At 38.2% G+C, this 24037-nt stretch overlaps 1 protein-coding gene across 6 annotated transcripts in view; it reads left to right on the top strand.

Moving 5' to 3' along the window:
* CUBN (cubilin) overlaps window positions 1-24037 on the top strand; it is a 126434-nt gene that overhangs the window by 65046 nt on the left and 37351 nt on the right. Inside the window, exons 1-18 of one of the 6 annotated variants that reach the window (XM_085538649.1) lie at window positions 441-710; window positions 4336-4492; window positions 5483-5599; window positions 7864-7977; window positions 9227-9355; window positions 9625-9757; window positions 11929-12134; window positions 12832-13013; window positions 14228-14417; window positions 14619-14816; window positions 15140-15286; window positions 16197-16387; window positions 16650-16833; window positions 18249-18423; window positions 19443-19621; window positions 21279-21488; window positions 21777-21917; window positions 23681-23862. In XM_085538649.1, the coding sequence (XP_085394775.1) occupies window positions 705-710; window positions 4336-4492; window positions 5483-5599; window positions 7864-7977; window positions 9227-9355; window positions 9625-9757; window positions 11929-12134; window positions 12832-13013; window positions 14228-14417; window positions 14619-14816; window positions 15140-15286; window positions 16197-16387; window positions 16650-16833; window positions 18249-18423; window positions 19443-19621; window positions 21279-21488; window positions 21777-21917; window positions 23681-23862 (2841 nt within the window). In that variant the 5' untranslated portion in view covers window positions 441-704. Of the gene's footprint in view, window positions 1-440; window positions 785-3089; window positions 3135-4335; window positions 4493-5482; window positions 5600-7863; window positions 7978-9226; window positions 9356-9624; window positions 9758-11928; window positions 12135-12831; window positions 13025-14227; window positions 14418-14618; window positions 14817-15139; window positions 15287-16196; window positions 16388-16649; window positions 16834-18248; window positions 18424-19442; window positions 19622-21278; window positions 21489-21776; window positions 21918-23680; window positions 23863-24037 lie in introns of those variants that run through there. The other 5 variants (XM_085538650.1, XM_085538648.1, XM_015853475.3 and 2 more) reach the window with 5 other exon arrangements.

Genomic DNA, 24037 nt, shown 5'->3' with positions numbered 1-24037 from the left:
GGGACATGAAATCCTGACCTTCAATGTCAGATTACATTTCACTCAGTACAAAAGCATGTGTGATCAGCAGCAGTCAGATAAAGCACAGTGGCTGTCACCCAAAATCCAGCTTTCTTCTCCTTGATAAAATGTCATTCTGAGGGGATGAAGCTTGGCAGGGACTGAGTCTCTTTTGAAAACAGCATCAGTTTTAACAAGATTGCCTTGTAAAGTTCATTTGTACTGAACCAGAAGAAAAAAGAAATGTCTCCATTTTGCTGAGCAGAATTGGCGGTCTCATTTGGCCACAAAGAATCTTTGTAAAATGAAACTTTGTTGTTTTTTTTTTTCTTTTTCTTTTTTTTTTCTTTTTTTTTTTTTTTCTGGTTCTGAAGCATAGGGAAGCATGGTTATGTACTTTTAATTTAAAGGGCTTAACTACATGAAGGTGACTCACTGCTTTTGTGGGCTGGATGTGGGCACTTGATTTCTACTCACCGAAAAGCACACACCCTTCAGCTAGCAGAGGAGAGGTAGCTTCCCATGCAGCAGAGTTTGTAGGACACTGCAGCACACTGACTTTTATTTTTACTGCTACAGTATGGGTTATTTGCTTTTGCTTTTTGTTTTGCTGGGAGAATGGTGGAGGAAGATGCTGCTGATCAGCCTGTGCTGTGAATGCATGTCTGAAGCAGCAATATGATCGGGAGGGAGATGCATCTTTAATGCAGGTATAAATCACCACCTGCCAAGAGGAGGCTAGTTTGAAAATGGATGAGGGAGAAGGTTCATTTGAAACCAGGAGGTAATAAAGGGCTCCGTATAAGGTGGGAAATAGCTCTTTAGCTCCAGTGCAGGGGAATCAGAAGGGCAAGGAAGGAGTGGATGGAATTTCTTTCTCTTCCTAGTATGCCAGTGAGCTGAAAATCACTTTGTGTTTTTCTCATTACGAGGCACGATAATAAGAGAACAGAGATAGGATACAGAGAGTGACTAAAATGCGTAAGTAGATGTATGACTGTGAATGGTTTAGGAAACACATTCCAGAAGAAGTGTAACTGGAAAATATGGGCAGCTAAGGAAGCTGGTGGGCTGTTTTTCTCTCTCTAACATAGGAACAATTACTGTGTATGAGTAACACAGTGGTTCCACCCTGTTTTATTTCTGATTATTGTTGTTCTGCATATTTATTTATTGTTATGGGTTTTATTTGCTTTGTGAGTTCTCTTGGGGCTCACCTCCACCCTTAAGCATACCAGTGCCCTTTTCGCTCATCCCTTCTAGACCCACTCATTTTTCCCTGTGCTATGACTTGAGGTGTCATGTGTAGGCAAAGTATTGTTTGTCTGTCCTTTGTTGAGCTTCTTTCTCTGGGTTTTGTCCTTATTTATTCTTCTTAGATATTTCTCCTATATATCTTTTTCTAAGTCTAAGGTCTATTTTTTTTTTCTCTAAAATTTGCTTTTGCACCATTATTGCATGAGCTAAATGGAGGGAAGGCAAATGCTCAAGTCTGCTGCTTCTCAGATATGCTGCATTTCCAAAAAGCCCAGTGCATTTTTTTTTTTCTGCTCAGTGATTTCAGATATGAATTCTATCATAAATCTGGATTCAGATGAATTAATTTTAAGCCCATAACAGTAACCTGTAGTGTAACTGCTCTGAGCTCCCTCTGGAGCAAATGGATGGGGAGAACAGAGTGGTCCTGGCTACCAAAGACCTGTTCCTTGCACAGTGTACTCCCTGAATTAAAGTAGGTCCTGTTTCAGTGCCTGAATTCTGTACTTATCTGTTCTTGGAAAAGGTGAATAGTTCTTCATCTGTTAAATGTGCATTTATAGCTTTCACTTATTCTGTTCTTGTATATAACTTGGCTCTATTCTGTAAAAAGTATAAGCACAAGGCGCTGAACAGGTTTGGAAATATTGTTTATTGTTTTCAGAGCCTTATTAAATGTTATTTTTCTTTCCTGTTTCAGTATAACAAGTAGCACACAGGAATGTAGAAAATCTCTGGAAGCTAGAAAGGAGGTTATGACTTCTGTTATTTCATGTGCTGACAGAGGATCTTTTAAGAGAGGGCAGCAATATGTGGCATCCTTGTGGCTGAGTAGATAAAAATGTTCATTTTGTCATGTGCTTTTGCAGGGTACTTTTTAGCAAGCAGTTACGTTCATTGTGTAAAGGGAAGGATAAATTGCAGCTACCCGCAATACAAAGGAAAAGTTAGCTTTTAAGTCAGCAGAGAGGCGTTCTTCATATGTTTTCAAAATAACTTCAAGAAGTTGCAGGGAGACTTTCCGGAACTGATGTGCGAATATTGTGGTTTCTGATCTAGACTCAAGACTGTAATCTCTCTACAGGCCAATACATAGGAGTTTAGCAAAAATGTTGCAACATGTGCAAATTATCCACGTGCAAATAGTCCTGCTTAGTTTGTAGTTGTCACAACTCCTAAGAGCTGCTGCTTTATCTCACTAATGCTTATGCTGAGCTGTTGCTGGAATCAGTTTTGTAGCAAGAGTGAAGTCTAGGAATCTTCTTTATTTTTTTTTTCCCTACTATACTCTACTATTATTCAAGCACTCAGCCCAGAAACAGCAAATAGATTTGATTTAAAAAACATTCCTCTAACTTCATGCTCTTCTCTGAGTATTGCCACAGAAAGACGTCTTTCTTTCAGAAAGCTCTTGGAATGAAGTGTCTACTTAGTCTCTGACATTACTCATCCTTAATGTCCTCCCTAGTGAGAAAGTTTAACTACTGCAGTCTTGTAATAGCCCATGTGTCACTGTTCAGATCTCATGCAGTGGCACAGAACAACAAAACCAGCAGTTTGCATGAACTACAGTCAGGCCCTCAGTCTGCTCTCTATCAGTGCAGTGCTTATTCTCAGCTCTGGCATTCAGATTAAAACTTCTCAGCAATGTCCAGAGAAAGACAGTGCCTTCATTCCTAAGGGTTATTTCCTTAGTTATTACTATTATGCATTCCGTGGCTTGAGGTTTGTAACAACAGGCAATCAGGTTTACATACAGAAGGTATGTGCAGCAGAAGAATAAACATTTTAAAATATGTATTAAAGAGTTGACCATGGCAGGATGCCGAGAGAGGAGAAAAGGTTGAATGGATGGGCATCATGGTTCTCTTTACAAGGTAATCATTTGTACAGACACTGCAGTACACTTAATACTTAGTCACAAGGTCTCACACAGCTAAACAGTGTTATTTGCTTGAGGGCAAATGTTTAATTCATGCGTACTGCACTGGCCAAGAAGGATATGCCAGTGGATTAAACAGGAGTGTTGTCCTTTGTTCCTCAGCTTTGAGGTCTATTAGAAACAGGGTCAGCTTTTCCTCAGCTACTGTTTTTGTACATTTGTTTTGTTAATATGCTCAGGGGTCCCTGAATAGGGGGAGCATAAACATCATGTCATACAGTTTAGTTGGACATGTTTATCAGTGCTGCGTTGCACACTCTTTATGGGATTTGAGCACTTGGAAGCAAAAGAAGAACACACTAATGAAAAGTAGATTTCTTCTATCAGAATGGCATTACTTTGACCTAAGTGGAGTTTTTTATAGCTTTTTAACATCCTAGCATCTGAGTATCTTTCAGTACTCTCACTATCCCATATTTTTCGCCATTTTGCTGTAGGAAGCTGAGTAATAGGTTATACTAAATGACATGCTTGCTGCTGTGTAGGACATTAATGCTGAAACAGGAACTGAAGTCAACATTTGCTGCTGCCCAGTAGCTTGAAGGTTTTTCCTGATGTCTCCAGTGATCAGCACTGCTGAAACCAGGCACAAGGGCTGTGGAGGTGGCCCATGACTCTAAACACATTTGCAATGAATCATGTCTACAAAAGATTAGTGGAACACTCTAAGATTGAGGCTATTTATCCTGTTTGGTTTTTTTGTTGTTGTTTTTTTTTTTTTAATGTAATTTTGACTTCATTTAATCTAGAAACTCACTGGTTTTAACTTGAGTGTTCTTTCCTTCTTATTTTGAAATAAAGAGGAAGGAAACAAAATTATCAGCTGTAAGGGAAAAAAAGAGAAGGAAGGTATTTGTGGCAAAATTAAAAGTGAAGTTTTAGAAAACCATCTTTGCTGTCTTCCTCTCTTTTTTAACTCCTCTTTGCCCTCTGCCTAAGTAGCATCTCATGTACATGCGTATAATTCAACATAATAAAGCCATTATAAAGCTAAATTATATGGACTCTGGTAAGTAATGCTGGGTACAAGTATCTAAAAGCCATGAACCTGGTGTCTGAGAACCTGGAGAGTGAAATAAATGTCTTCTCAAAATGCCTATTAAAACCTAGTACTTAATTTAACCTTTTCATAACAGGTGTTTGATGGTCCTAGCAGTGAAGCACCCCTTCTTAGAACACTCTGTGGGATACAGCGTCCTTCTCCTATTACATCCTCCAGGAATCAGATGTACGTCCGGCTGCGCAGTGATCAATCCTTTCAGCACAGGGGCTTCAGTGCTCGCTTTAGTGAAGGTAGTTCCTTCATTTGCATTAGCATGTATTTAACTAGTCACTGATCAGTTTGCATTACAGACAGTCTTTTAGCACTGCTGTGTACCTTCAACAGGATGGAATTCTTCTGAATTATGAATTTGAAACTTTAAAATCTAAGAATCATCTTAGATTCTTTGGGGGGGGGGGGGGGGGAATTGCCTTTTACTGAATAGGTATGGTTCAATTTTGTGTAGTACTGTTGATGAAGTCCATGAGTTCAGGCTTGCAAACTCTAACAAACACCAGCTTCCTTTTTCCTGTGAAACCTTGTAAATCCCATCTCCTGCTGGATTTTTAGGTAGGACAGTATGATGAATGGATCTTGTTCTTTGGTACCTAACTTTCCATTCTGCACTATGAACTCAGAACTGGGAGGGTGTGTGATGAGTCAGTACACTTAGAAATTAGGCATGATAGCATTCAGCACTTAGCCACAGATGCAGTCAGCCACAGTCTTGCATATGTGCAGCATTTCACGCAAATGCCATTTTGTTGATGCAGCTCACAAGAGGATGATGCTAATGAAATCTGATGCCGTCCTTAGGCATTGGAAGTTTCTGGTTATTTTCTTAAGGCTTTCTTTCTGTGTAGTTGCCAGCATAGGCAAATGACTCAATAAATGGGGGTATGACTGGACCACCTTGAAATCAAGTTGTTTTGGCTCTAAGGCTGTTCTTCTGGGCTATGAGGAACTGATAAAGATGGCATTTGCTCCCAGGTCATTCTGGTTTCTCAGAAGGTCAACCAGGTGCAACATCATTTATGGACTTGTGTCAAGAAGCTACACCAGGTTCTGGGAGCGAGTCCTTACATCTGTTTTTCTACAAATTGCTGTCATGAATTTTATCCTTATAAACACTGCTGTTGAATGTTACCTCTTATTCATTTATTTTTGCTACAAAATCTCTGTGTTTGGTGTATACAAATAATTATATGTACACATGTGTATGTATGTGTTTCATTCTAAAGCATGCGGAAGTTTCATAGAGTCAGATTCAGTTGGGGCAGCAATTTCCTCTCCTCTGTATCCTGCCAAATACCCAAACAATCAGAACTGCAGCTGGATCATTCAGGCTCAGGAACCATGTAAGTGAAAACATCTTTTATAGTTAGCTTGGATGACTAATATCCTCGTCTTCTTTTCTGTTTTAACAATACAAAATTCCTCCTTTATTTCTCTAGGAAGTTCTGCATCCTGATAGTTGGAGAGTGTGTGGCTCTCCTAATTTATCCTAAATTAGATTTTACTGTAAAAAAGTTTAGGGTACTGTGAGGTAAACAGTTTACAGCTTTGTCATCTTAGCTGATTTACTGTGACCCAAGTGCTGGAATTATAAATGAGGTGTTAAATGTTACGTGAAGTTGGATTCCTCTGAGAGAAAATCTAAGGGCTTATGTATACTAAAAACACCTGTATTTATCTAGGTTTATGTCGGTCCAGATTTTTCATACTAGAGTTGTGTTACATCAGATCTACGATGTTAACAAACAAATAAAAATGAAGGAAAAAAAGAAAAAAGTTTTTTATTAAGTAATGAGAAAAGTCATGGAGGAATTTCAAATTAAAATACAAATGAAAAAGAATATAAATAAACTGGTCTCATTTACATAAATATGCCCTCAGATGTCCCTGCCTATTTTAAAATAAATTTATAGTTGATGCTAAGACACCAAGTATTTTCCATCAAATATTGTTATTATCTTTAATGTACAGTATTAAATTCACATGGTATAAAATTTCTTAAAAATAATTACAGCTGGGTTGTATCATCCTGGAAACATGATTAAAAAATGGATGTTTATTTTTAATAGCAACTACTGAATTTCAGTTGTTCATTTGATATCCAGCTGTTGTTATTAAAATCATAGAGGGTTCCAACCACATTTATAAGTTTATTTTGCTAAGTTATGAAACGAAGATCAGTTTGCCAAAGAAAACACTAAACAAAAAAAATCAGAACATAAGCATAAGCACTTTAGGCATAGGTTACTATGTATATCAATGAAAAGGACATCATCCGAACTGTCCTTTGCCTATATAACATTTTTAAAGACAATCATTTCTTGGATCCAGGTTGAAACTGTTGTCACCTGATTTACATCAGTATGAGAGGTCAGAACAATCCAGGTTAAATAGTCTGTGTATGCAGTGACTTCCTTCAGCAGGACCACTATGTAGCACACATAGCATTGTTATACCAGTCCTGGTGTTACAGAACACAGACATACAGAACAGATTTAGCCAATGGCAAAACAGAGCATAGAGTTCTTGCTCTGCTTTTACTGAGCACACCAAGTCTCCTGCTCTTGCCTCCTGCTGTGGTTTTACTTTTTATTTTGTATCCTGAGGACCTACATTGACAGCTGGAATTGATTGGCTGGATTGGGACACAAGAGTGTCCAACACATGGATTATGTAGTTGACTATCAGTCAGTGGCACCCTGCTGAATGAGTGCCTGGGTCAATGTCTGTCACCTCAGCCTATTCTAACTAATTAATTGTAGCCTAGTGAAAAGCAAAGTATTTGTGTCAAATTCATACTTGGTTGGAGAAGGCTTAGTTACCATCCAAATCATAAGCCTCTTTTTCCAACCCACTTGAATTATGCTGATGCTCAGAGGCCAGGACTGACTCCTCACAGGGAGTGAGTGTTGAGGAAAGCCACTATTCTTCCATTTGTGACTTCACCTTTGTTCATATCAGGAAAGTCAAAGCAATGTGACAGTAGAAAATACCCTGAGTCAGAAATCCTCTTTTTCAGGATGTAGCCTGCAGTCTGAGGGTGTGGAAAATTCAATTCCATACAAATATAGCTGAGGGTGGTTAATGATCCTTTAACCAGTCCAATTGATGTCTGTGGAACGTTACAAAACGATGAAAGGTCCAGCTCTTTCTAAGCCTGGAGCAGGGCAGCGTCAGTTCACATTTTGTCCAAATCTATTGTATAGATCACAAAGGGACAGAAGGTCACAGACTTATAGAAATAAGTTTTGTTTTTGAGCATGTGTAAATTTTCCATGCTGTATTTGCAGACTTTTTCAGTATGTAACAAAACTGTTCAACTGTTGGGAAATTTAGTTTCACGTCTGCCTGCTAAATCCCACACTTATCATGGTAAATGTAGTAGAAAGTACTGAAATATGCAAAGATTTACCAGGATCTTTGCAGTAAGCACTGCTGTTCTTCTGAGAAATTCACTCCATATATCAAGGATTAAACTAGTTCAGATGTTATGCTTTATGGAAACTGACTGACTTCAAGGGAGAAAAGAGTATATCTGTCTATGTATAATTATTTCTCCATGAAATGCCAAACTCCTTTTTATGTTTTTATTCTTTGCTGTTGCCAGTCAACCACATCACACTGTCCTTCACTGATTTTGATATTGAAAACAGTAGACAGAACTGTACAACGGATTTTGTGGAGATTTTGGATGGGAATAACTATGATGCTCCTCTTCAAGGTAATGTGCCTTTTACTTCTTTATCTTGTGTATGGGACTACACTCAAGGTAAGTAGGTCTTCATGAGTATCTTGCAGCTTCATGTTCTTTTTTTCTGATAAAAGAAGGTCCCATTGCCAGTCTACTCAGAGAAGACCTTAGCTGGAGGGATAAGACTTCAGTGGGAAAACACAGCCCTCCTAGGCTCTGCTAATGTGCAATGTGGACCTGGCTCCAGCTGCCTTTTCCTTCCTCTTCATCAGAACAATATAGGAAACCATGCAATTCAATTTAGAGTGAAATCTAGGTTAGCTGTACAAAAATGTAATGTAACCTCCATTCATGAGTCACACTGAATGCACATGAATAAAGTTGTGGGTTTCTGGAAACAGAAAATGGATAAATTGATTTTGCTGAAACCCTGGAAAACCTGAAATTCTGCTTGTTCCTGATTTTTCTACAGCTTTCTCCATGCATGTTTGACCAGAGCCATCACTTTCAAGTGTCAGAAGCAGCCTGGAGCAAGAAAAACCAATGCTTACACTGCTAGGAAGCTGAGACAGACCTGGACATAGATATCTCCAGAGTTGTCACGAATTTCCTTCCTGGAAAATTCAGAACAGCTGTGACTGATTCTGTTCTGCTTTACACTACTTTTGTATATAATTTCTTGCCGGGAGTAGGGTTGCATTCAGTATAAATGGCTTATAACTGAGAGCAGAATTCTTTTTCTTGTCTCCTGTACTCAGACTTCACCTGGGAAGATGAGCAGGCCACTGGCTGCTCCCTTTCTTTTTGCTCTCAGATGCCTTTCTTTTAAATCGTGGTTCACATTCTTAATCCTCACATTACAGTCTGTTACAGAAGAATTCTTCTGTTGCACTTTTTTTTTTTCATTAGAAACTCAGTGAAATGGAAACTATTGACAAATTTATTTGGTTTTGGAAGTATATATTTTTAAATTATGCTGTAATTTCTGGGTAGAGTGAATGCAAGAGCTCAAGGACAGGATATCCATTGATTAGGGTGCCTGGAGGGCAGGAGGTCCCAGTTCAAATTCTTTCTCAGTTTTAAAAAATAAAACAGCCCAGTAGTCTGTGTTCTCTGCTAATGAGATATTTCAGTTTTATGTGGATGTAACTGACAACTGCAATTACAAGCAAACTATGTTTCTCCTAGAGGCTGTCAGGCACTAGCCCTAAATGTAAGATTAGTAAAAGTAATTGCATGCTGAATGCTGCTTTTTTCATGCTGGCTTGTTCTCTTTCAGGCCGTTACTGTGGTACTACCATGCCACATCCTATCACTTCTTTTGGTAATGCTTTGGTGGTCAACTTTATCTCCAACAACAACATTACTGCCAGGGGCTTCCATGCCACCTATGCTGCATCATCATCATGTAAGTCCATATGACAGATATTGCTAGTTTATACCTCTGATTTTTGAAGAGAAAGACTATACCTTTTATCTCTCTGGCTCTCTGACATTCCCTCTGCTGTAATCCCCTGTTGCCTTTCCTCTTTTTGGATAAGGTCTCAGGAAGGATATCAGAAAGTTAAAGAACAACAAGACAAGACACAATGCTTTCTTGATTAGCAAATGCTCTGGCTCCATCAAGGTATTTTTATACTGTCATCATTCTCAAGCTTTTGCTGTCTCTTGTTGCAGCGTGCGGAGGTACTTTCCACATGGACAGAGGAGCTTTCAACAGCCCTGGCTATCCTGAGCCGTATCCACTCAACACCGAGTGTGTCTGGACAATTCTCAGCTCCCCTGGCAACCGGCTGCAGCTGTCCTTCATGTAAATGCATTGCCAGGGGTTATTATTCAGCCCCTTTAACGGAGTTAAAGGAAGGATGCTCTGTGTTTATTAGGAAATGTAATTACCAGATGATAAAGCTGAAACATGCTTGTACAGTCACTTGGAAGGAGAACACAGCAGCGGCTGGGGGCAGATTGCATTCAGCATTCTCTCTTACTCATTGCCTACCATATTAAGGCATAATATAAATAGGTTTTTTATTGTTTGAGCAGCATGGGATGCTGCAGAAGCCTGTTTTCACTCACATAAAAACAAGAAGAGGAAATTTAGTGCTATTCTACCTTTTCTTTAGAAAGGAAATTCCTACTATTTCCTTACTACCAGATTCATTGTGGTGTTTATTATACAGCTATGTCATACAAAGAGTCCAAACAGTCCACAGGTTGTAAAGTAAGAATTTATATTAAAGTCTTCAAAATTTCTCAAGCTGTAAGACAAATTACAGCAGTGAAAGTGCAACAGGGAGCAAAATAGTATCTCAAAGGAACTTTTTCCTTCAGAAAACTTTCCTTTGAAGACTTGAGACAGGAAAGAGCTGTGTTGTCCACAGAACAATGTGGAGTCCTTTGCCATGAGAGTCAGGTTAGTTTTAACCCATAATATGGATTTCTGAGTCATTCAGTTTCCCAGTATCAAAGAGTGGCTGATGCCAAGAAACAGAGCACCGATCCTTTGCAAAGCTTATCAGGTATCAGCAGAAATATAAAGTATTTTCAAATTCACATTTACAGTTAACCAGGATAAAAGGAAAATTTACCCAATAACTTGCTGACTGCTTAAAGTACAATTTGCTAAGCCCATACTGGTTAATGCAATTAAAAAGACAATATATTCCTCTTTTACTCACTGAAGCAGAGAATAAGCACTGCAGCCTGAAAATGTTTTCCAAAATATTTGCTGCAATGTAATGAATAACAACTTTTCAGAACAAAAACAAAAAATCTAGTATAAAATATAAACTATCAGCAAAGCATGCATTCAGATATATATAGTGGTATTTAATAGATACAGACACTTTTTATACAGTTACATATAGTTGAAAAACAAACTGAAAATACTGTGAAGCATGAAGTCATTGTGTTAGAAAGAAGAATTTATTTTATTTAACTTAATGTCAGAGTTTTATAAAGTTTTGTTGGCATGAAGGATTCATTTTCTTCAGCTCAGTCTGAACAGAAATGCCTGTCTTGCAGTTTGAGCACAGAAATGCCTGTCTTGCAGTTTGAGGTTCAGCATTAAATTTGTCTGAAGCAGATCCACATGAGTGGTTGGAGCTATTTAACAGCATCTGCATTCAGAACACATATGGCTGCATTCAGCACTGAAGGGGAGTTATTGTTACCAGAAAATCAGAAAGCACAAATATTTTAGAGCATGAGCTGTAAGAGGTGCTCTCTGGAATCTTTGTTTTAGATTCTTAGCCGTATATTGGAAAGTGTATTGGATTGAATCAAAGCACTTCGCTTAAAATAATAGGTAATGATTGTTAGAATGAGTTTAGCATTCAGTTCAGTGCAATAATTAAGAATTCAGAAATTAGTATATAACCCTATCACTTTTCTAATGTAAAAATTGATTAAGAAGACTTTAGAGTAATTCTTACTCAGAACCAGCTATGTGAAACACAGAGAGGTCAGAGAAGCGGTAATATTTAAGAATTCTGGAGTAAAGGTACTTTTAAGCTTTGGGATGTGAACGACAAATGAATCTAGGCCTCTGGAAATTGTTTTCTCACCAGAGAATATATTGAAGTAATGCACGTGTATAGGCTCCACAAACAAATTTTAAGGCCAAGGGTATTTTCTGCACCCAGTAGATGTTGAACTCTGACTAGGGATTACAAGATCTTAGAAATCTCTTTTATATATCAGGGCTTTCTGTGTTTCGTGGTTGTTGATGGAGAGTCCACTAATATTAAAAAAGGGTTGAGAACTCTTAAACTTTTAACTTTGCAAACTGAAGCTCTGTCATGAAAGAAGGGATCAGAAGGGACAGCAGCAGCACCAGGTGATGACTGAGCTCAGGAGGATTACTGTCTGCTTCATGTGGTAGGATAACAGCACCAGGGGGATTTGTAGGCTGGCAGGGCAAACTCTGAAGTATGTTTAAGTCATATGTCTGCTAATGCTCTTCTACTGCTATCAAAACAGAACATTTCAAGTGGAATCTAGTATTGGCTGCACCAAAGATTACCTGGAAATTCGTGAAGGGAATGCTACTGGCGCGCTGGCAGGAAAATTTTGTGGAGACTCCTTACCTTCAAATTATACATCTACTGTTGGGCATATCCTGTGGGTTAAATTTGTCTCAGACAGCTCAGGCACTGATGTTGGCTTCAGGGCCACATTCTCACACTGTAAGTAAATGCCATTTAACTGAAAATTGTTGTTTCATAACACTTCCAAAATGATTCAGAAAAGTGCCAGTTTTTGGCCCTGCGAAGTCTTATTAGAGAATGTTCACTTATATCATCAGGATTATGAATTCACTTAAAATATGTTGTGAAATACATACTAAATTTGTGTGTAAATATACTAGATATACCATAATCGGATGAATTAAACATGAAATTCTATCTTTTATAACTGAAGATATTTTTTTAAAAATTGATCATATCATCTTTTCAGAAACAAAAACTCCATGGGAAAAATACCCACAACATTTTGTTATTTGATGTTTCTTAGGAAGAAATGAACATGAAGTAGGCAGGATGAGAATCATAGAATGGCTCAGTTTGGAAGAACCATTCAAAATCATCTAGGTCCAATAATGAGAATTTAGCTATGCCACATTCCCATCCTCCTTACGTGTAGAGCCATATGGCTGAAATGGGTGATTTTCTTGAGATAAGGGCACACTGTATTCCTACAGCAAAAAAATAAGTAGGTGTGTGTATTTCTTGGTCTTAGACAGAAATCTGAGCCTCATGGCACTATCTGTGCCTAAGTAAGTCGAGTCAAGTGGGCTGAAATCATGAAAGCTATGTTGCAGGCTGGGGTCCAGTGCTTTTAATCAGTGTGAAGTAGATGCAATAGTTGTCTCTTGTTTTTCAGTGTATGGAAATGACATTGTGGGAGACAGAGGACAAATAGCTTCACCACAGTGGCCCAGAAGTTACCCTCACAATTCCGATTACCAGTGGAGGATAAGTACCAATGCTTCACAAGTTATCCATGGCCGTATCCTGGAGATGGATATTGAGAATCATTATAGATGCTATTATGACAAGCTAAAGGTGATTTCATTGTAAGAAGTTTTTAAGCTTTGGTTATTTTTGATGAAAATGATGAACAGAGGAACTTACATATAAGCAGAATTTCCAAGGATCTGACTGGAAATCATTGGTTTTGCCATGTTATCATCAATAATTATAGTAATATCATTAAGATATAGGAAGAGATACTTACTCTTTGACTCTCTAATGGTTATTTCCAACCTGTAAGTTTGAAATATATTAAAAATAAGTCCATATTGGACATCTCAATACCTATAAAATTAGGTTATTTTAAAAACCTACCAGGAACAATCCCCTTGTAATTTGCTTTTTAGCGGTAGGAAGTTACCTCTTCCTGTTTACCTCTTCCTCATAGAATATAGACAACTCTTTTCAGGATAAAAAGCAAGGTAAGCATAGTGCAAAGCAAAATGAAGCAATTGCTTCAGAAAGAAAATGGAGCTTTTTCCTTCATCTCAGATTTTAATGGCATCTTTATTCTAATTCAGCCTGTCTTTCTTTGTCCATCCCTGTGAGAGCAAAATGAGTTTCTTAAACCAGCTGACATCCAGTGGGCTACTCAAGGATCTGACTTAAAGATTAGATCTTCAGTCTAATGTTAACGTTTGTTTGTATTTCTCACCTTTCTCTACTGAACATTTTTTTTACTGGGAGAAAGAGGACAAGATTAAAAGTAGATTTGAAAAGTAGCAAAAGGGAACCATCTTGTAACTAGCCAAAAATTTAGTTTATAGGTACATGGAAATGTGTTATTATGGGTTTATTTGGCAGAATTTAAAATGTAAGTTTTCCTTGGGAAAAAGAACAAAACAACTAAACAACTTAAGAGTATCTTTTTTTCTGGTACATGGTATTGGTTTTTTTTTTCTCAGCAAGAAACAAAGTTGTACTCATGGACTTTTTTTTCACATGGAGAGGCAAGTCAGCATCCCCACAGAGCAGCCCTGTGATAGGGAAAGAGTTTAGTTTGATGGGTTCCATTCAGATCTTTTGTCCATTAAACTTTATATCTAACATTATACAAAAATAGGTATATACTGCTCCCTTTTAGTAAAAGGGATTTCTCTCTAACTGGATTCTGATGAACAACCATCCAAGTCCTACTTGCTCATTTAAAGAGGGTAATTTTCTTCTGGGAGATTTTCTGGGTAGGAGGAAGTTAAAAATCTTTCTCTGTGAAGAATGACACCATCACTGTCTTTTTCTCATTGCAGATATATGATGGGCCCAGCATTCATTCTCGTCCTATTGCAACATACTGTGGTGCAGATCCAGCTTCTTTTGCATCCTCTGGCAGCACACTGACAATACAGTTCCAGTCAGATTCATCTGTGACTGGAAGAGGCTTTCTTTTAGAGTGGTATTCAATGGAACCTTCTGCTCCCACACGCACAATTGCTAGAGGTGGGTCTTCACTGTGCTGTGTGGCCAGCAGTGATCTAGCTTTGTAGTCCAAACTGAAGCATTGTTTGAAGAAACCCTTTCCTGTGAATACACACCCTATCATTGCACGTCCATTGTTCTTAACACAAGGTCTGTCAAATTAAGTGAAATGTTCAGTTTGAAAAGAGGATGCTTACATTTTTGTCTTCTTGTACATCGTAGGTGCATGTGGAGGGACTGTGACAAGTGAAGAAACACCTTCATTCCTCTACTCTCCAGACTGGCCTTTGAATTACAGAAATTTTGCTGACTGTGTGTGGCTGATCAGAGCTCCTGGATCCACTGTGGAGTTTAACATCCTGTCCCTGGACATTGAATCCCACAGTTCATGCTACTATGATAGACTTACAATCCAAGATGGTAAGAAGCCAACCTTGCCCTACCCTAATAGCATCAAATAAACACCTAGGTTCTTAGGACCTGTGTCTTGAACATAAGTAATCTAGGTAGCAAGGGAAACAGCATCTACTTCAGTATCGTTCTTCTAGACATTCTGCTAGTTAAAACAAAACTAGCAAAATGTAGCAAATTGTTTGGTCATCTATAAAAATATTTCTCTTTCTGTGAGGGATTAAAAAACTTTTAAAGCACCTCCCTGAAAGTGGGAAAGCCACAGCAAAAAAGAAAGGCAAAGTGAACTAATTTTGATTATTAATTATTACTTTTTCTTCTTTTGATTTCAGGAGACAATGGTCTTTCTCCATTGCTAGCTACTATATGTGGACGAGAACCTCCTGGGCCAGTGAGATCAACTGGAGAGACGATGTTCATCCGCTTCATATCAGATGCAACTGTCACTGGAGCTGGATTTAATGCCTCATATCACAAAAGTAAGATCTGTTTCTCTTCTTTCCCAGATAAATTTTTGCCTTGCTGTTATCAACTAAGTATAAAAAGACTAATGATGGTATTTTTATCATCTGTCTATGATCTATGCAATTGATCACAGAGATCGATTATCCATTCTCACAAACGTACATTAAAAAATCTCTGACTCTGCAAAGGTAATATTTGCTATTTGCTCAACAGCGTAAGGCAACAAAGCGCAATTTAACCAGAGCTGTCACTTTTCAGAAGTAAAAAGTGTATACGCAAAAGGTCGTAACAGCTTATTTGGAGGGCGAAAGAGAAAGAATACTCAACTAAGAGAGGGAAGTAAATGTCTCAAAGCTCAGACACACACATACACACATACACCAAAAAAAAAAAGAGAGAGAGACAGATATTGATAGTACATAAACTCTTGAAGGAATGTCACCAGTTGGCAGTGACACCCTTCCCACATGCACCCATGGCTGATAACTGATTCCTGAACAGGCTGAGGCACCAAGGAAGGTGTTATGATAATGGACAGCTGGGAAAAGTTTTTTTTTTACCACCAGCTTGAGTAGGTGACAGTGGTTAAGTCTGTGCTAAAAGCAATGAATTCAGACATCATGAAAGTCATTCCATAAGAGGTCCATGCATAGCTGTTTGCCTACTTGTCTGTTAAGCCTGAGAACTGAGTTTCAATGTCAGGATATTTGGTTGCATCATCTTGCAATCTACTAAAATGTATTTGGGAGATCCTTCATTTTGTGCACCTCTCTATGGCTCTCAACTTGTCAAATATTTGTTTCAACATTTGCTTTTACCTGTAACAACTACCCTGTAAGAGACAGTTGTTTTCTTTTCTTCTGAATCAATATTAAAATAGCTGACACTAATATTTTTCTCTTTGCTTCAACTCCATTTTCTCAGGTTGCGGAGGCTATTTGCATGCAGACAGGGGTGTGATCACATCCCCCAGCTACCCTCAGCACTATACTCCTAATCTGAATTGTTCCTGGCATGTACTGGTAACCCCTGGATCTATCATAACCGTCCATTTTGAACAACCTTTTCAGGTTAAAAGTGAGGATGCTTCCTGCAGCTCTGGTGATTACGTGGAGGTGAGGTTATTAGCAAAGTCCCAAATTCTCTAAGGTTTTAAAGCTTCTGAATCTTGCAGGTTTTATTATAAGTAAGACAGTACAGGTTCTTGAGAGGTAGAAATAATGAATTGAAAAACCCCAGAGATTATTACTCTGTTTCTGTTTTACTTATTGCTGTGCATTAATTGAACACAAGGTTATTGTTTGTCTCCGTGGATGGAAGCATTGAGATGGAGTGCGCTCGAGGCTTGTGTGACTTTAGCATCTTTTTTTCTTCTAGCTTAAGAATGGGCAAGATGCTTCTGCCCCACCCTTGGTGTCTGGAAGGGGAAATGGACGCTTTTGTGGAAGCAGCCCCATCTCTACCATGTACACCACAGACAATCAGCTATTTGTCCGCTTCATTTCTGACAGCAGGAATGAGGGTCAAGGATTCAAACTGAAATATGAGGCTAAGAGTCTAAGTAAGTCTAGCAAATGAGCATGAGTTGTGTAACTCAATAGCTATAAATTGCAATTTCTCCTCTTAAAAGAGAGTTTTTGTTATAAATCCCAGCCCCAACAGAATGTGAGTCAGTGAAATCAGATGTCTGCAAAAATGTCCTCTTTTTTTCTATGGTGTGTGACTTCGGATCCTATTCTCAAATTTCTCCTTTGTAAAGACAACCAGATGCAGCTTATCGAAACTGGAGATATTAAAGTAGAATTATTTTGGAGTAGGGAAACCTTTGATTGGGAAGCAGCCAATGAAATTAAGGAGAGATGTTCATAATTCATGTAGAAAAGGGAGAAAATATTCTGTTTCCAGGCTTTTTATTTTTTATTTTAAACATTCACTACCCAGTGCAACTGCTAAGTTATGTCAAGAATGATGTACACTGGTATGCCTAGAAAGGTGATAACATTTCTCACAAGATTTCTTTCAGCTGAGAAAATAACATCCCCTGCCAGAGCTCACGTTTTCCAAAGAATGAAATAAAATGAGGACTCATGTTCCAGGGGTAAATCAGAGGCTGGACATTTGCAGTTATTTCACTGCATTTGTGACACATGCCACCTGGGACACCAGTAGGCCTGCTGTTAATCAGCATAACTAAACACAACTAAGGCAACCTGTCAATGTACTCAAACTTTTAAGTGCTTGTTCTCTTGTTTTCTGCCTGCTTTTCCATGTTGCCACAAAGAATCACTGCTAGAATTTCTGTAGGGGATTCATAAACGGAGTGGGAGAAGCTGTACAGTAGTGTTTCTACTGTTAAACTAAAACTCTCTGTTTACCAGAATTGTTAGAATAGGCCTTTTTTTCTCTCTCTCTCTCTTTTTTTTTTTTTTTCTTTTGACAGAAAGCTTCTGACCAAAATGAAGGTATTTTTGTAGGAAAAAGGACCAGAACTAATCCTCATGTTTGCTCTGAGTGGCATTTTTCATGCATTCATTATTACATTAAACAGGCATTTCAGTAATTTTGACATTTGGAAAGCAGATGTAGGAAATGATTCACAGTAGCAGTGATGACTCTGATCTGTTGGCTTTTCTTGCTTTGAGAACTGGGATAGGAACAAGGCAAGAAGCCCGTTTTGTGCTTGGCTAAAAAGCCGAACTAAGGGAGACCTAAGAGTGGTTTAATTTAAGGACAAGAACATTTGGAATTGAGGAGAATTAAGTAAATAGTAGCACAGGAACATAGGATAACATAGGATTCTACTGCTTTAAAATTATTTCCCACAGCAAGCAGTGAAAAACATTCCATTTTGATGTAGCTATATGACACTAAAAGAAAACTGTTGGAATATAGCGATGACTCATATTTTCGATGCCTCACCCATTTCCTTAACATGTTTTTTGTTGGTTTTTTTATTGGCAATCTTTTCTTTCCCAGCTTGTGGAGGGAATATTTATATCAATGACTTCAACCCCAGTGGATATACATCTTCCCCCAACTATCCGAACAATTACCCCTTGCACGCTGACTGTGTCTGGACCATAACTGCTCCCAATGGACATGCAGTAGAACTTCAATTTGAAGATCAGTTTTACATTGCACCTTCACCAAAGTATATATCCACATTATTTTGCCTGCGTTACTTCCAAGACTTCATCCTAATTTTTTCTTTCCCTGTTACTTTCTCTAATTCCTCCCAGAGAACATTTCCATTTCTCTAATCAAAAACGATGAGGAAATATTTAAGAGATATCAACGAAGCTATTGAGTCACTAGTACTGCAGTGCAAGATGCAGATAAATATTGCAGACAGAGAGACATCCATACATGAAAGGTGTTTTTTCTGTAAAATCTTCGCCCTTGAGTCTTTTCATTTTCAGATTTTCATTGTGACTATCAACTAGTTTTAAGTCCAATTGATTGTCACCACCTGTCTGCTGGTTTTCAATGAGTCAACATGTTTTGCATCCCACTCCCTGAAGCATGAAACAAGGCCTAGTTTCCAGGTGATGTAACTTCACTGGTTTGGAGATAGGCCGGTATACCCCCAAAACAGCCCTCACCTGTGAGGCCATATTCAGAAGAAAAAACAAAAAACAAAATAAATACAAAAAGGTCCAGGCAGGAGAATCCCAAAGGTATTCTTTCTTTCTGAGTTCCCAGGATGTCTTCTGCAGGCTGCTGCATCATTCTGAAGGCAAACCCATTGGTTAAGGTGGTTTAGGTCTTTTTATGCCCATGTATATCCCCAGATTTGAATTTTTATTCCTTTCATTGGTGTTATGTCTGTTCTGTAACTTATTGATCATCAAAGAGACTTAATAGCTGAATGCTGCCACAATAATGCATGTTAAAGATGGTCACGACTACTTTACTGACTTTATAACCTCCCAAGGATACGCTTTTGTCAGATCTGATCTGATTATGGGCTGGGTTTGAATGAATCTGTGTTTCTAGCTCTTCTTTTGAATCAAATACAGAATGACTATCATTGATCATTAAGTTGTCAATTCTGTCCTGGTCACGGTGCATGGAAACAGACCTAATTTACTACAGATTTGTGGCTTTGTACACTTACGTGAATGGTTGTAACAATTACTGCTATACATTGAACAAAAAATTTTCTTCTAGCTGCACTTCAAGTTACCTAGAGCTTCGTGATGGTGCTGACTCGAGTGCCCCTGTCCTTGCCAAGCTTTGTGGGAGTTTGTTGCCAGGCTCACAGAGATCCTCAGGAGCTGTCATGTACCTGAGATTCAGATCTGACAGTGGTGACACCCACGTGGGATTTAATGCTAAATATTCAATTGGTAATGCTTCCATTTATCAATTTCTCTTATTCTGGGGAAGATTTTGGTCTCAATCACCAGGCTTTTGAAATGGAACTTAAACCATGCATAAGAGACTGGCAGACATTTGCTTCTTTCAATTAGTTTTAGTGCTATGACATCAGAATCATCAAGTGGATTAACGTCAGCACATTCTAGATCTAGCAAGAGATGAAAATTATGGAAATAGGAATAGGAAACTGATTACAAACCTGCAGTACTGAAAATAAAGTCTGGGTAACCTTTCATCAAAGACAGTCACCAAAGGGGCAGTAGCATAATGGTGAAGTGGATAAAGTCATGCAGCATAAGTTAATTTTCATAAGCAGAAATGTGAAAGGGAATGTAAAGATTAGCAAAGAGCAGAAGAACCAATCAGAAGCTTCTCAGTACAAATATAAATCATTGTAGAATAATGCTGCTAGACAAACAAGGGCAGCACAACAATAGAGTGGAAAAGAAATGGGTAGCAAGACTTATCTGTCAGTTGGGAAAATAAATATTTTAAAATTATTTACTTTCAATGTGCAAAAATAGTATTAGAAAGCATAAAAAAATATTTAAAATAAAAAATAGTATTTGATCAGATCAGATATATGGTACCTTTTAATTTTTTGGCAAATTCAATAACCTTCAAAGGTCAGTGACTATTATGTTAGTGTTACTCATATAGGAAAGTCTTGGACTGTTAATTTCTCAAAGGCGATGTAGTGAATGCTATTGCTTTACACAGGATTTTGCTGATTGTGTTAAATCAGAAAAAAAAAAGACAAAAAATGTTAGTATACTAAGCCATTGTACATGTATATATCCATAGAAGATTTAAACAATCACCTCAACTACGTGCCAGTCGTAATGGAGCAAAGCACTAATCTCTCAAAGCAGACAGTACGTACACCATTCTTAGTGTCATGAAAAGATATCTTGCAGACACATAGGCTACACTGTAAAATCCAATATATTCCATCAGGGAATATTATTTCCTGTGAGCCGTGTTATGAATTTATTCTTGCAGGTACCACAGATAAGTGAGTGAAAATTGAATATAGATAGTTGCTTCCTGAATTATGCAGTTTTTTCCACATGAACCACTCTATCACTCTGTCACATGGAGTGCTATCTAAACAGGAAGGAACTACAGGAAAGAGAAGAGGAATCTGAATCATGGCTTTAGACAAAAGCCAACAATTACTTTTTGCCAGTGACAAAACACTTAGATCCACTTTTAGGAAACTAAGTTTCTTTATGAATATTTGATACAGATTTCCATACTTTGAATGCAAGATGTTTTTTTTTTAATCTTTCTCAGAAGAACTGGATTTTCTAGTAAATATGGATATGGGTAGAGGTTAGACATGGTCTTTGAAATATGTGAGTTTATTCAAAATAATGAGGGATGGGCAGATAGGAATGAGTGCTTTCGATGGAAATGGTGCATGTGACACACAAAACAGATTTGACTGGTTGAATTAAAAAAGAGAATGTGGAATATTTTTGGTAAGAAAGCAATTCTCACTGTATTACCACAGCTATAGAATAAGGTGCTTGTACCTTGGCTTTAGGTCTTGAGCTTTCTTCTAAAAAACAGCTCATCTCTGTGAGCTCCTTCAATCAGCCTCGCCTGTTCTTGCTTTTGCAGCTCCCTGTGGTGGCACAGTGGCAGGACAAACTGGTGTTATTGAAAGCGTGGGATATCCTGACCTTCACTATCCAGACAACCTGCTGTGTGAATGGTTTCTGCAGGGGCCCAGAGGCCACTATCTTACCATCACACTGGAAGATTTGGATATTCAAGACGCCTCTGAATGTGCAAATGACTTTGTGGAGATCCGAGAATACAATGCTTCTGGTCTGAGATTTTTTTCAGTGTTTGTCCTGTCTTCACTAGTAATGCTGGGAAACCTTACCAGAGGTTCCTGAGAACATTCCCCACTGGGCATATAGTGTCCCTTTTGAATGTACATTGTTTGCTCCTGTCTGCCTTGCTTGCTGAAAGAAAGGCAAACAAAACCTTTCCCAGCAATTTCCCAGCAGTAGACTGATTTTACTGGTTTACATAATGTGGTCCTTTGGTGTAAGTGGAAATAGAAATAACATACTTGATAAAAAATTGAATTTCTGTATTTGATTTTTACAGGAAATTTGTTGGGCAGGTACTGTGGTAACACTCTCCCTGATGCTGTGGATACTTCTGATAGTTTTGCTTATGTCAAGTTTGTCACCGATGGATCGATAAATGCCAGAGGATTCAGACTGCGCTTTGATTCCAGTACAGAAGGTTGGATTTGCAAGGCTGCAAGTTACTTTTATAGCATAAACATACTGCCCAGTATGTAGCCTACTACAGCATACATTGTAGGTCAGTTATTTTTGGAGTGGTGTGTGTTTGCTCTTCAAATTGATTAGGTTTCAATTCGTACTAGGTAAAGTATGAATAGAACTCTCTGGTTACTGCTTGGCCAAAACTTTGAAAGGCAGGCAGTCCCTGTAATGGGTGATGCTTTCAGTGATAGGTTTCAAACAGCAAAGCACACTTCTCTGCACCTTTTCTCTGCAGCAATCACTGCAGGGATGCCCTGCCATACCCTTTTCTTGATGAGGAGGAAGGTAAAGGAATTATATGATATTCCTTTATGTTATTCTTTTCCTTCTTTTAAGGTGAGTGATATTCTTAGATCTCCCTAAAGCCAGTAGTTTGGAGGTAATGCTTTGTTTTGTTTTCTCACTTTAAAGGGTATAATTTATTTGTTCTTAAAATTAGTTAATTTGGGAAAGGAGGAAGAAAAGGAGCTGATTGTGTAGAACTTTCCATTAAAAATGAATCACCACCTTGCAGAAGTATGCTCCCATAACACAGTTTAGCATACCAGATTGCTCTCCTTAGAAATTTTGCCTTTCTAAGGAAAAGATCTTTCCAGTCTTAACATCAGTGATGATTCGTGATATCAGCATCACAAAACTGCAGAGGCGTTGAGGTCGTAAGGAGTGTCCAATCACTCAAGTAGGATCAGATAGAGCAGGCTGACCAAGAACGTGACCAATTGAGTTTTGAATGTCCTTGGGGCAGACACTCCAAAACCTCTTTGGACAACCTATTCCAATATTCAGTAACCCTTAAAGTGAAAAAAAAGACAAAAACCTGATGACTTTTGAAGAAATTATTTGCAGTAGTTGTCTTGAAAAAATCTCCTGCCGACCCTTTTCAATTCCTTACAGCTTCATCTGAAAGCTTCCTTATCCTTCATCTTTGCTTCTGCAATAAAATAACAGAGTAGGAAACAGAATGCGAAGGAATGTTATTTCACTCCCAGGACCCTGTTATGCAGAAGAGAAACTGTGTTAGCAAAAATTAAACACAGGTGGTTACAGAGATTAGACTATTCTATAGGAGTCTGTGAGGATGAAGAAAGAGACTAACTCTCCCAATGTACTCCATTAAACTATGTCTCTATATTTGAAGAGAAAACCAAGTATAGCCTGGCAAGCTCACACCATTAGTCACAGAAGAAAAATGCACATACCCAAGACTTTTAATATTCTTTCATCAGAGTACAATTTTATATTCGTAGCAAAGATGGGAACAAACAAAATAACTGTACTGAGAAAGTATTGCTTAAGGTCCTTCGTGGCTTTTTCTCTACCTCTGTTAACAAGCAGAGGAAAAACACATCCTTCCATCATTACACTAAGGCCCTGCCTAGTCATCTGAAAGGCAGTAATATCTCAATACAGCCGCATTAAGAGTATTGTACTGCTTTGCAATAAAGCCCGAGGGTCTCTCAGGCTTCTGAAGTCTGACATAAACCCTTTGGAGAAGGATGTGTTAATAATTAGAGCTACTATGGCCTATTAACATTCAACTGCTTTTATGGATGAATAGGAACCGAGGAACTCAGCTTTTAGACAAATGTATAAACAGAGCAGGAACAATGAATCAAGCTTTCAGGATCTTTTTCTTGCATTATTGATGGGAACTTTTTATTTATTTATTTGTTTCTCTATTAACTCTGTAAACAATGTCCCGATATCCGGGTATTTCAGAATGTGGTGGAGATTTTACTGCCCCTGTTGGAATGTTTACTTCACCGAACTATCCCAACCTATACCCACACAATCGAGTATGTGAATGGAGGATCACAGTGGAAGAAGGCCGACGTGTCATCTTAACCATTAATGATATGAAAACTGAAGAACACTGGAGGTGCTCATCAGATTATGTGGCTGTGAGTACTGTGTGTGAATACAGCATACAGAACGTAATACAGCTGAAAGGTCAGTTATGTCTACATCTGGTTTTAAGACAAATCACAGTTTTATCCAGAAGAAACAGACAAATGAAAGTTAGCTCTGCTGGGTCACATCTGCTAATTTTAAAGAATGGACGTTCTGGAATTCATG

This window comes from Coturnix japonica, chromosome 2, assembly GCF_054131305.1.
Source record: "Coturnix japonica strain WE chromosome 2, WE-NBRP24, whole genome shotgun sequence".
NCBI lineage: Eukaryota > Metazoa > Chordata > Aves > Galliformes > Phasianidae > Coturnix > Coturnix japonica.
Note: the sequence above shows the minus strand (reverse complement) of the source record. Positions and strands in the feature narration are given on the sequence as shown.